We start from the raw sequence: 12809 nt of genomic DNA, 5'->3' as shown, positions 1-12809 counted from the left end.
TTCTTGATGGCTATGGTCCATTAAGTTTTAACAAGTTTTACATTTTGACGACAAATAGAGAAAATAAGTGGAATTATTTTTCAATAATACTTTTCAATCGTCGAATATATCGGTGAATAAAACGTGAAATTAAAGAATATTTTTGTAAAGGGTTTAATAGAATAATTTGATTTCCAATAATAACGGGCGTCCATTGTTATTCAAGCAGTCATTGATGGAGAATAAAATCAAATATAACAAGGAAAATTTTACTAATTATGATGATAACACATCATAAAACAAGAGATATCGTTATGATCAATAAGAAGATATAAAAAATAAATGTTGTGTACATGAGGACTGCCATTTTTTTATAAATCTTTTCACTCTAACAAATCTTTTTTAAAATTAATACAAATTATGACATTTAAACGATCGATATCATTGCAGATATATGTTATTTAAACTTTATTCTACTTCCGAAAATTATAGGAAAAATTGCATTTATATAGATATTCTCCTTTCCCCAAACAAAAGCGGAGAAACATGTGTGCATATAAATAAATTAGCGGGATAATGAACGCTATGCTAGGCTGCCCTCCATTCTAAATGCTGCATGTCCATAAATTCTATCGCAAGGCGCTACAAGTCGGTGCTGTTGTGGGAGAGATTGTTCATCGCGTATAGGGTGGAGTGACGAGAGCGGATCAATACGCAACGCGAACGACTGGGCATCGTTCGACGATGGTCTCTCGACCATCCTTAGTGAAAATCGAGCATCGACACGCTCGAATAGGTTTCCAGCTCGAGTGGAGAACGAAGAGGGTACAACATTCGCCGGGGTTACATTACGGATTGTGTGCAGCGCACTTTTTACATAACGTCAAGCTCAACAGAGCTCGATTTCGGCGCTCCAGGAATGCAATCACTCGACGCAATACAGCGAGACTATTTTTTTCAGATTAAAAAAAAAAAAAAAAAAAACCGGCTGTCTTTCCGCACGCTCCAATCATACGTTACATCTAGTTTAGCGTAACCGAGAAATCGGATGAAAGCAAAGCTATAGCAGCGCGGACGGATAAACGAGCGGATCAACAGGTGTTGAACCGATGCGAAACTGAAAAATGCGCTTTGATACGCGAGCCATCCTCTGCAAAATACAGCGGAATATTTTTAATCACATACAATACTAACTTCACATATTCCGTTCTACGGAATTTCGAATTTGTGTGCTTTTGCGTTTTTATATACAAAGATAAAACTTCGAAGTATTAACATCCAGGTAGGTAGTGCCTATAAAAACGGAATAGCAAACTGTATCTCTTGTAAGCGCGCTAAGAAAACAAATTAAGTTACTTAGCAGAAAAACAAGATTTTGGCGTAAGTCTGTAAACACCGGCCTGTATGGCCAAGAAAATCCTGCGAGTTTATTCATGAAGCACTTATGAATTTGAAGAACCTTCTCCGAGTTCAAGAGCTTATTAAACTTATCAAGCTTATTCACGTCCAACTGAAAAGCTCATTATCGTAATATATATTTTCATTATATTAATAAAATGTTGTTAATTTGTAGTTTTCCCGAAACTTCTCACTATGTGATCATAATAAAAAAAAATGTTTGCCATATAAATTTAAGAATTTAAGAATCAGGATACTTACTTATGATCATGTTTGCCATTGCTGTGCAACAAGTTGGACAGCAGCGCCTTATGCAGACCGCCTAATGCTGAATTCACTTTGTTTTTGTGCCCTGGTGAAGACTCTGGCGGCTCTCTATCCGACGTGACCGACATTGACAACTGCTCGTGTTCGTGAATACTCGAAGAGTACGAGTTTCCAACGCTGTCCCGCTTATCATCATCAGGATGATCGTCATCATTGATCTTCTGGCCGAATGTGCTGGCTATTAGATTCTCGCTCTCCCTCATGCGCTGCTGGATCTTATCTCGCAGTTTGTTATTGTGCTCAAACGCCACGTCCAGGCTGTCTTCGTAGCCGAGATTGTCGACTCGCGACGCGTCCGGGCTAGCCGATCTGCTCGATTGTTCACTGCCGCGCGTTCGATAGCTCTTATCATGGCTGTTGTACATCTCCTCGCCAAGCAACTAGAATTTTTTTCAAATAACATGTATTTCATACAATGTACTTTTCTCTTTTTTTCTAATTATAATTAGAAAAAGACCAATAAATTTTCATTAATGATTTATGTATATATCTTACATTTATTTTTTATAAATCTTATAGTGGAACATTCAAATTTATAAAAATTAAAGTGAAAAAAAAAAAAGCTTAAAAACAAGCATAGAAGGTAATATTTAAAAAATTAATATATTTAAGATTCAAGATTTGATTCAAATTTATTTTGTTCGCCCAAAATTTGCAATTAATTATTTTACCAATTAATCGAACTTTGATAAGCATTATTTTTGAAAAATTTCATTTAATCTATTAAATACGCAATCACAATTTCAAATAGCTCCATTTACCATGACTGAAAGCTTCATATTTATCTCTAAACAAGATAAACTAATACAGACACTAAATACTCGAATAAAATAAACAATACAGTTATTTTGCGTATAGAATAATTGATTCATTAATATACGATATATATTTAAGCACATCTCTCGCATTATACTCACCTGATTTACCGACTCTAGAAGACTACCGAGACTGTTTTGGCTTTCCACATCTCTCCAACGATCCCTGTTAACCCTGAATCCTTGCGGTTGATCCTCTCGTTTATGATACGATTCCGTGTGATCCAGTTTAATCTTCTTCGCGCCTCTCAGCTCGTTCTCGCTGGTGGCTTTCAATCTCGAGCAACACTCGACGAAGAGTTCCTCGTCGAAGTTAAGGATCTTGCCTTGCCGCGTCTCCGTCGTTGACTCAATCTCTCTCGGTACATCCAAAGCGTTGTCCTCGATGGCGTCTGTGGGCGCGATCGTCACCACATCCGACCTGTGACCCGACGACGGTGACCTGATGACGATCTTCTCCCCGGAGAATTCGCTGGGATTCGTTTTTCTGGAATTATCCTCGTGCGTGACGCGTTCCTCGTCCTCTTCCTCCTCCTCACCATCCTCCTCTTCGTCCTCCTCTTCCTCTTCCTCATTGGAGCTACTTTCTATCGAGCTGTCGGGCGTCTCGCGAGCGTAAAGCGGCGACATTCTTTGCCGCCCGAGATCATTATCATCCTCTTCCTCCTCCTCGTCACTATCGTTATCGTCGGATTCTCGATTCGCCTGAGAAGTTTCATCGATATCAGCCAATTGATTCTTCATTATTAATCCCTCGGCCAATAAACTGCTACGCGATGATATTGCGGATTCCTCGTCTTTTCGTCCAATTTCCTTCTCCATCGGCTGATCGTCCTCCCGATCGAATTCTAAGTTTTTCGCCGAATGTTTCCAATCCTCATTGATCTTTTTGTTCTTTTTGGAACTCGATGACCGATCTAAATGTAGTAACAATTTATCCGGATTATCTTTACTCGTGTGCTTCGAGACAATCGACTCACCGTAGGAGTCGTAAATATTATCTTTGATCAAGGCTTTCGATCGATTTCTCAATTCGTTCGTAGATCGCGCCGTTTCATCGTTTCGCGTTTCGTTCTTCGTTTCCTGATCTCTCGAAGGAATCGGCGACTCATTCTCGAAATCCCTCTTTTCACCTGACTTCGCTTTGTTAATTACGTTGATATTCTGTTTCTTTCGACTGTTCGAATCCTTTCTGAGCCTACCGCGTCCACTGTACGTTCCATTCTCTTCCTGATCCATCGAATTGACGTTTTTCCAAGCTTCATCGTCCTTTTGTTTGCTCTTTGAATTCGAATGATCTTTAGGTTCGTAAAACTCCTCATTCTCCTGCTCCTTAGAAATTTCGTCCATCTCGCTGGAATCCTGATCGGAACATACGGTCTCCATCTCGATGTCGAAGGTTCTCCAGATCATCTCGCCGGCTCTGGTCTTACTTTCCCTCCGTCTACACTTGAACACATTAGGCTGCGATGGCGACTCGTCCCTCGCGGTAGCGTCTTGCTTTTTACGATAGCTAAAACTATTCTTCGACTTCCCATGAAGGTCGTGACCGACCTGAAGACTCTCCCAGATCTCGGAGGTAAAATTTTTATCCTTTGTTCGTTCTTTATTCAATTCTTTTTCGTGATACCTCTTCGACTCCTTATCTTTGTCGTTCAAATGATCGCTGTTAATCTGATCGCTCGTTTTCTTCATTTCATCATCCTCGTCTGAAACAATCGGCGACTCGTTGTCGAAGGTTCTTAGGATCTTCTCATCCGCCCTCATCTTACTCTCTCTGTGCCTTCGCTTAGCCGGATTGATCGGCGACTCGGCACAATTCTCCGACATCGATTCGACATCCTTCTCCCGCTTCTTCCGATTCTTCGACTTCCCGTGAACCTCACCGCCGGACTTGTCACTTCCTTTCTTTTTGGATCGCTCGGTATCCTTCTTCGTCTCGGAGTGGCACTTCTTGTCCTTCTTGTGTCGATTCTCAGGGAACTTCGTCGGTCCGCGCACACTGATTCTCACCTCCGAGGCACTCCTAGACACGTCTGAGTCATCTTCCGACCGCGACACCCAGTCGTTTAGCACTTCCTTCACCTTGTCCGCCTTCTCACCGCCAAACACTCGACCGAACACACTCTTCACGATTTTACTCTTGCTCGAAGCAGCAGATTCGATTCTGTCATCCTCGTTCTCGCTATCGCTAGATAATTCGGCAACTTTGACCTTTTTCTTTCTACCCCTGGATGTTTTCAATTTTTTAGCTTCTCGTTCTTTACTCGTCGACTTCCTAGATAATCTCTTGTTGGACGACTCTAGTTGAATCATTCCCTCGTCGCGAATATTATCATTCTCTAAATTATCTATCGTTTTCTGGGATTCGTGAGAACTTACGACGGGAAGAGATTTATCGTCGATGATCGACGTTTCATCCTCGCTGCCTTCTGATTCTGATAAAAGCTTTACGTTGAGAGTTTTTTCCTCTTCGGGGAAATCCCCTTCTGACTTTGTTTGTTTTTCTTCTGAGACATCTGGCAATTTCTGTATGTCGGAGATCTCATTGCTGTCGGGTTCGATCGCTTTTGATTCAATCGATTTCAAATCACTGATCGATGTTTGTTCGCTCACTTGTGGAGGAAGCTCGACTGCAGTTTCGATCGTCGTTAGATTCGTTAAAACGTTTACATTCATATCATCGTTATATTTATTCTCTGACACACGTTCCCTATCATCAATGTACGTATTCATCTCCGACGGCGTTGATATTTCAACTTTATCTTCTTCCGATGAAACATTGAAGGCAAGCGTATTCTCGCAATTCTTTACGAGCATGGTGTCGATTGTCTTAATATCGGCAGATTCTATTTTCTGCCAATCTTCGGAATTGCTCAGCTCGGTACTTTGAACTTCTTCAGCATTTAATAGATCTTTCTTCGTCTCCGATAAACTCAATTCCGGGATATGATCCTGAACGGCGGGTGAAGATTCCGCGTTCAGATTCAAAGAACTTGTCAAACCATTCGATGCGATTTCTTCGACAAGCGTTTTGGAACATGATTCGATCGCGTCTGTCTTTTCTTTCACTACGTCGAGATTTGATTTTATTGATCCGGAGGCACTCGAATCTGTTTGTACTGAGGAATTGTTTGCAACCGGTATAGGATTCTTTCTAGGTCTGCCTCTCCGTTTAGGAGGTTGGGCACTCGCATTAACATGTGGCGCCTTGCCGGTCTCGTCAAGACGTTCTTTGGTATGCAAATCTAATTTTTGATCTTTGATTTTTGATTCATCAACATTACCCGTAGCGCCAGCGTCATTTTCGCTAACTTCGGGTTTCGCCTGAACTGAAATAGTACTCGAATCCGGAACAATTCGATCTTTAAGTCTCGGTCTGCCACGTTTCCTCTTCTTGGTGTCACCCGTCAAATCTGTCTTCGATTTTGAGACTTCCACGTCCTCGGAATTCTTATTTTCAGTATCAATCTGCGTCTTTTCTTGCGCTACATTCCTGTTCATTTCTTCTTCCACTTCGTTCTGCCTCTTTTGCGTGTCATAGTTACTTTCTATCTCGTCGCTGTTAATTTCCGTAGAAGTATCCATAAAATATACATCAGCTTCGAAATCAGATTCTTCGTAATGCTGGATGTTTTTACTTCTCCTGGGCCTCAAACTGAAACGATTCGTCTCAGTTGAAACTGGAGTCTCCTCTTTGTCATCGTTATCCACTTTGGAAACCTTTTTCCTTCTTGTAGTTCTTGTGGATTCCACTTGTTGTTCAATTTTCATATCGATGTCGCAGGCTAATTTTGAACTATTTATTTCCTCATTCAAAGATTTAACAATTAATTCTTCTTGATTCTTTGCTTCAGCGATGTCTACACTTTCTTCACCTTCGATCTTTTTTATCGTTTCTATCATTTCCTTTGTTGAAGTATGATCGTAAGATGGCGAGAAAGCTCGTACGTCGTTGGTTGATTTTGAAAGCTCGTCTGAATCGATTTTAGACTTTTCCAACGCAGGAGAGTCTAAGAGCAAATGTTCTTCCGCCAGATTCCTTTTCTTCGATCTGTTTCGCTTCTTCTCGCCATTTTTGTTTCGTCCCAAATCTTCTTGCTTTTTCTGTACGGGCTTTATCGGCGTTGACGACAACATCGGCTCTTCTGGTGTTACTTGATCCGTCAGAACGTATTCATCGTGACTCATGTTCTCGGTTATTTTACAAATCTCCTCATCCAGCAGTTTGTCTTCCAACGTCTGCCGCGTAGTTCCGAAATCTACCAGAGATTTCGTCGATTCCATACTATCTGCGTAAGAAACATAATTTTCGTCCGGTTCCAAAGACTTCTGATCGGTTTCGTGAAATCGATCTTCTGGAACGCCCTTCGATTGATCCTCATTTTCTTCATTGTTCTTCCATTCGTTGTCATTCTCTTCAGTATTCTCAGGTGTACCGTTGTTAATAGACTCGACATTGTCCTTAGTAGATTTTGCTAACTGCGACAAATGGGACTGCGACAACGTGTGCTTTTTCAGAGAACTTTTGCGAGTAAAGCTGGTAGTGCACACGTTGCAAAAGAACCTAGCTGCCTCCTTCGTTAATTTCTTCTTCTTCTCCACGATCAGGATCTCACCGGTTTTTTTATGTACCACCACGAAATTACCAGCCGCGCGTTTCTTCGGGGTGACTGGATTATCTAGAGGATCGTGATTATTCGATGCCGGTCGTTCGGTGGCGCAAGAATCTTTGTTTGCGTCGTCTGTCGTTGGCTTGTCTGCGTTTTCGTTTTGCAAGTCCAAAGACTTTTCTGCGAGTTCAAATTCCCGTTCGATATTCTCCAAAGCTTCTGCATTTTCTAACGAAGCTTGAATGTCCATAGGAATGTCAATGTCGTCCGCATCGGAGAGATCGAGGTGTTCGTCGAGCAACGATATGGTCTTGTCCGATTTCTCTTTTTGTTTATCGTTCTTCAGGGCTATCGAGTCCGTGAAAGAAGCGTCGCCCCGTGCGCTGTCACTAACCGTCGTCTCCTCCTTCCTCTTCTTCTTCGCGAATCGTTTCTTCCTGAAGTAGCTGGACTCGCTAGCGCATGAACTCTCGGACAAATCATCCGTGCTTTCAGAGCTCTGAATTCGGGTGCTGCAATCGGCAAGATCCTCGTTCAACAGCTGTGTCTTTCTCTTAAACGCAGATCTCGTTCTGGTTAGACAAGGATTAAGCCCGATTGAACCTGAAGACTTCGATCTCGCAAGTCTCTTCTCGATTCTCGATTCTTGTCCCACAACATTTTTCTCTGTTTCTTCTCGCTCTTCGATTTTTTCCTCGATTAAGTTTGATATCTCGCTAGGCTCCGCAGGTTCCTCGGTTATTCGAGATTCTTCGGAAACGCTTCCGCCATTCCAGCGACCATCCTCTGGGAGTGATTTCTTTCGAAGACCCCGTTTCTTCGCGATCTGTGTCAGATCTTTTATTTCCGGTATTTTAAATTGTTCTAAGCTGACGGATAAGGATTCGTTAGAATCTATGACGTTGGATTCCTCGTTGAATAATGAAGCATCTTTCGCAGACTTGTCCTCTGATAGCTTCAGATATTCATCAGCCAACGATTTCTTCTTCGAGTCACATTTCTTCGATGATCTTGAGGGCAAATTAAGATTCTCTTCCGTAGTTTCTTTGTGTTTCTCAGATATTGTTTCAATGAAAGAATGCAAGAATTTTTCTAAAGGAACGTCCGAGTCTTCGTCAGTGGTCCCAATTTTTATCGATTGTGCATCACTTGATTCCAAAGACTGCTCCTTCGTAGATGAAGAAGGTTTTTCAGCGATCTTATCAGCCGAACTTACGGAATTTTGAGGGATACTTGTGGCAGCATCTATTAGAGAAGTTTCAGATAAGGCAGATTGTGATTTTCTTTTCGATGTACGCCTAGATGAAAGCTCATTCGTATCGGTTCGAGTCTGAAACTCATCTACAAATTTTTCACATTCTATGTTCTCCTCTAAAGATAACGTCATAGAATCGGCGTTCTTCTCGATTGATTCTATTAACTGGACACTAGCGATGACGGTCACTTCTTTCTCGGGATTCGTTTTGTCCATGGTTTCTTCAATGTTCGCAGGTGCTTCTTGAAGATCGGTGACTTTCGCAAGATTCAATTCCTTTTCAGATTTCGCGAGATTCTTTTGTAAATCCAATTGCTTCGGTATCTCGACTTCGGAATCTGCGTTTAAAGTCTCCATGGTAGTATCATCTTTCTTTGAAAATTCATTTATAATATCGGACGCCTCTTTGTACTTCAATGTGATGTCATCTGGCCTGAAATTCTCCTGTGCAACATTTTCTTCGGCAATTTCTAATCTCTTTTTATTTTTCTTAAAGGAATTTGCATCCTCCGCGAATCTCTTGTTAGCTTTTCTCCTGGACTTCGTGACGTCTTGCTTTCTTTCGTGTTTTCTTAAATTTTCTTTCGGCGTCGTCATTAGCGAACAGGAAACTGAAGTATCGGTCACAGATGCAGAACTTTCTAAAATTTCTGTCGGAGTAATTACTTCTTCGTTCGTTGCCAATTTATTATTACAAGATTCGTTCAGCGACTTTCCAATGGAATGCATTATCTCACTCAGTTGTCTATTCACGTTATCGTCTTTCATTTCAATATCCGAAATATTATCTACTTTAATTTTCTCGTTTCGAGTTTTAGTCTTCGTTGTCAAGTTTTCTTCGAGATCATCTGAAGTCTTTAACGAATCCGTCGAATGTTTAGAAACCATACTCTCAATATTGATTTTATCATTTTCCAATGCTCGATTTTCAGAATTGACAATCGCGGGCAGTTCTTTATCATCAGACATAACTGTCTCATTTTTATCATAATTTTTCGAGATATGATTTGTCTCATCAGAATTTGTGTTCTCTATATTATCAGCTAAAGTAGGTCCAACCTCGTCGAGGATACTAGTCAATTCATCGGCCGCGGTGTCAAGCAGAGAACCTACTTCACCTTCTAGAAGAGCGTCCTTCTGCTTGGCTATCTTCGATACAATTTTCTCTAAGAAAGAACCCTTGCCCTTGGGTTTTCTTTTAGATAAATCGAGAATGATGTCGTTGGCTGGTGAACACGCTTTAGCAATCGGGACTTTCGGCGATACGTCGACTTTCCCATCAGCGAAGGTATTTTTGTCCTGCGCCTTATCAGGACAAGCATGAGCATTCCTCTCGCTGTCTGTGTGAAGGTTGCCAGTCGTACTTGTTGCCACAATCGTTTCGTTCTCCATAGATTCCGTTTCGCTTTTGGCAAGATCCGACAATTCACTGAACGCGGAATCCCCCGCGAGCACGTTGTCCTCATCACCACTCGGTTGTTGCGCGCTCCCGTTTCGCGCTACTCTGTCCGAATTGTCTAGACTGGTCTGAACCGTGAGTACCTGCACGCTCTGCTGCGCCTCAACAGGGATATTCATGCCCTCCGTCAGAATACCGATGACGTTGTTCAAGGATCTCTTCCTTGACGATTTCTCGCGGCGCGCGCCCCACGTCTTCCTAGGTCTTCCTACCTTCAGCTTGCTGGGAACGTTCACGGTAGTCTCCAAAGAATTTTCCTTGCCGCTGTCGATGGACAGGTTGCTCGTCTCTGACTGTAAGTGGCTCAAATTAATGTTCACTACCGTCAAATCCGAATGATCATCGGAATTTTTGTCGCCTTCCCCTTGCATTTCCTTCTTAGAGATTTTATCGGTATCTTCCTCGAGTTCTTTCCCGATTTCCTTTTCACCTAACGCAATATTTTCGCTGCTTTTCTGTTCTTCCGACATGGCCGTGTTGCTTTCTTCATCTTCGTCGACCGACTTGTTACGACTGCGACGTTTCTCCAGCAAACCGCTGTTCTTCCGACAGCTATCGCTTGCGATTTCCAAGGCAGACTCACTCTTGTCGCTCAACGATCCTCTCGTTTGTCTGCTATCAGTCTTGCTTTCCGTATCGGAACTATCGATCGCGATCTCCTTCACAGTTCGACCATCTTTTTTATCTTGTTGACTTTTTTCGTTCTGAGCCACATTAGCTACGCTGGAGGCCACGTTGCTAGCTGAATCCTTCTCCGATTTCGTTTTCTTCTCGTCACCTTTCTTCTCGACATTTTTCCTAGACGGTTTTCTAATTGCTTCAATTTTCTCCTTTTTGCTCATATCCTTCGATTCCTCCATTTCGTCATCGAGTTCTTTCGGATTTTTGTCGTTCGCTTGAAGCACTTTCGATCCTGGTATCGATTGCCTCAAGTTGTATTTCGAATCGTTGGATGCAAGTTCTAATCTGTTCAGGACAGCCTCTTTACTATCTTCCGGACAGAAATTTTTTAATAGTTTCTTCACTTCGGATGGGATGTCCAACAACAACACGAAATCTTTGTTCACAAATCTAGTTTTCCAATTGCTTCGAGTTTTCTTCGATGATTCTTTCTTTTTCGATCTTGAATCTTTTTTTGCAATGACCTCTCCTTTAGACGTTTCTTCTTTGTTATTTTCGCCGTTATTATTACTTGTGACGGGCAAACTTTTCCTGCCTTTCGTCTTATCATCTTTTAGCAGCCCTACATTATTTTTGGAAATTTTATTTTCTTCAATTATATCAGTCTTCTTTCGCTTTGCTGTATCTTTTGTTTCTTCTTTCGGCTTTCTTTCTCTTGTCGATTTCTGCTCCTTTTTGCTCTTTTCAGGGACAACCTCGAGATCGACATTAGCCTCTTTCTCTTTCAGAACACTCTTTGCGGAAGTTCGAGACGCTTTCTGATCCTGAGGAGATCCTATCACTGGCGATAAGATAGGCAAATCATTTGATGATTTATCGGCGTATTCCTCATTAGAGGAAACAATCTGCACGACTGGTTCCAAAGTTGGCATCTTGTCGCTGTCGGATGACAATCGGGTGACTCTTCGCGGCAGTTGAATCTCCATCTTCTTCGATTTCTGCATCGTTTTCGGTTTTGGCTTAACCTCGATCGAATCGGCAGCCTTGGTCGGTTTCCCGTCATCCATTTTCGTTTCCGATTTTGCTGACGAGTCCTTATTCGGATTACGAGCAAACTTACCATCCTGCGTTCGTAATTGTGACTTCGCCTTGATAGAAGCGTTCAAAGATGCCACCGGATCCACGGATCGCTTTCTTTTCAGTATGCCCTGCGTCAATTTATTTTTGCTTTTTATTCCAGCGGTTGATATTTTCTTGCCGTCGGGACTGACCTCGTCTTTATCAGCTACTCTCGGCGTCGTCTTTGCGTTCTTTGGTGTACTCTTTGGGGAGGATGTCTCCTCGCCTTCGCTCTTCGTTTCGGACGTAACGCTATTCTTAAACTTCACAAACTTGCCCATTATTTTCGCCAGCTTGTTACCGCCCTTGCTTTGAAATTGCGGATTCTTCACGTTTCTCCTCTTACCGAGAACCTTAGGTTGCCCAACGACCCTCGTACGAACAGTTTTATCATTGACATCCGCAGCTTTGCCGATCGCCTTCGACGAACTTTCGTTCGTCTCTTTGGCATTCTTCTTACTCTCGTCCTCAGCTTCGGTGCTCCTGTCACCATCGCTGTCCAATTTCTTCTCGGTCTCGTGACACTTCCTCACGACACTCTCGATCACTGCTGCAATGTTATCACTTCGACAACGATTCCGTTGAATCGACTTAGCATTCTTCAGCAGTTTATTCCTCAAGGCAGCTTTGTTACGTGAGATCCGAGACGAATTGTCGCCGATCATGCGAGGTCTCGTTCTGGTCTGCACCTGTTTCAACAAAGTCCAAAGATGCCGCTACAACTTTTGCGCCGAAAAATTCAATTTCATTGTCGCTCTGACGAAATTCTAAGCTTTTCTTCAAGAAGCTAATAATCCCTTACACTTTCATCTTACGTAATTACATTTCTACTTACAATTTACTTTTACATAAATGTATTGTCGATAAACGTACAAAGTACAAAACCGCGTTTTTGAGAGAGAAAAGTAACGTTTTGAAAGAGAGAAAAAAAAAAGAGTACGACGGCGGCATAAAAATCGCCCTGCTTGCGTGATTGTGTGCACGATCATGGAAATGTATACTTCGACGAGCGCGTATGTCAACTAATCGATGCCTCCGTTCGTGTGCGACGAAGCGCGCAAGGTAATAACGCTTTATCATTATTTCGACGAGTCTCGAGTTTTTCGTGACTTTCCCTCGATTATTTGAGATATTTGCGTCATCCAGGTTGACCAAGTAATACGTTCCCTTGGTCACGTCATCGGTGGTTCGTCTCGCTAATACTCAAAATCACGTCAAGTTAT

General features: G+C 42.1%; 1 protein-coding gene across 2 annotated transcripts in view; it reads right to left on the bottom strand.

Annotated features, from left to right (window-relative positions):
* Positions 1-12809, bottom strand: part of LOC105425091 (uncharacterized) — a 37377-nt gene that overhangs the window by 4473 nt on the left and 20095 nt on the right. For both annotated transcript variants that reach the window (XM_025217769.2, XM_089072945.1), the window contains exons 8-9: positions 2622-12275; positions 1639-2084 (exon numbers count right to left, since the gene is read on the bottom strand). In XM_025217769.2, the coding sequence (XP_025073554.2) occupies positions 1639-2084; positions 2622-12275 (10100 nt within the window). The remainder of the gene's footprint in view (positions 1-1638; positions 2085-2621; positions 12276-12809) is intronic.

Source organism: Pogonomyrmex barbatus, unplaced genomic scaffold (genome assembly GCF_055798465.1).
Source record: "Pogonomyrmex barbatus isolate J1 unplaced genomic scaffold, ASM5579846v1 scaffold14, whole genome shotgun sequence".
Lineage (NCBI taxonomy): Eukaryota > Metazoa > Arthropoda > Insecta > Hymenoptera > Formicidae > Pogonomyrmex > Pogonomyrmex barbatus.
This window is presented reverse-complemented; position numbering and strand designations above follow the sequence as displayed.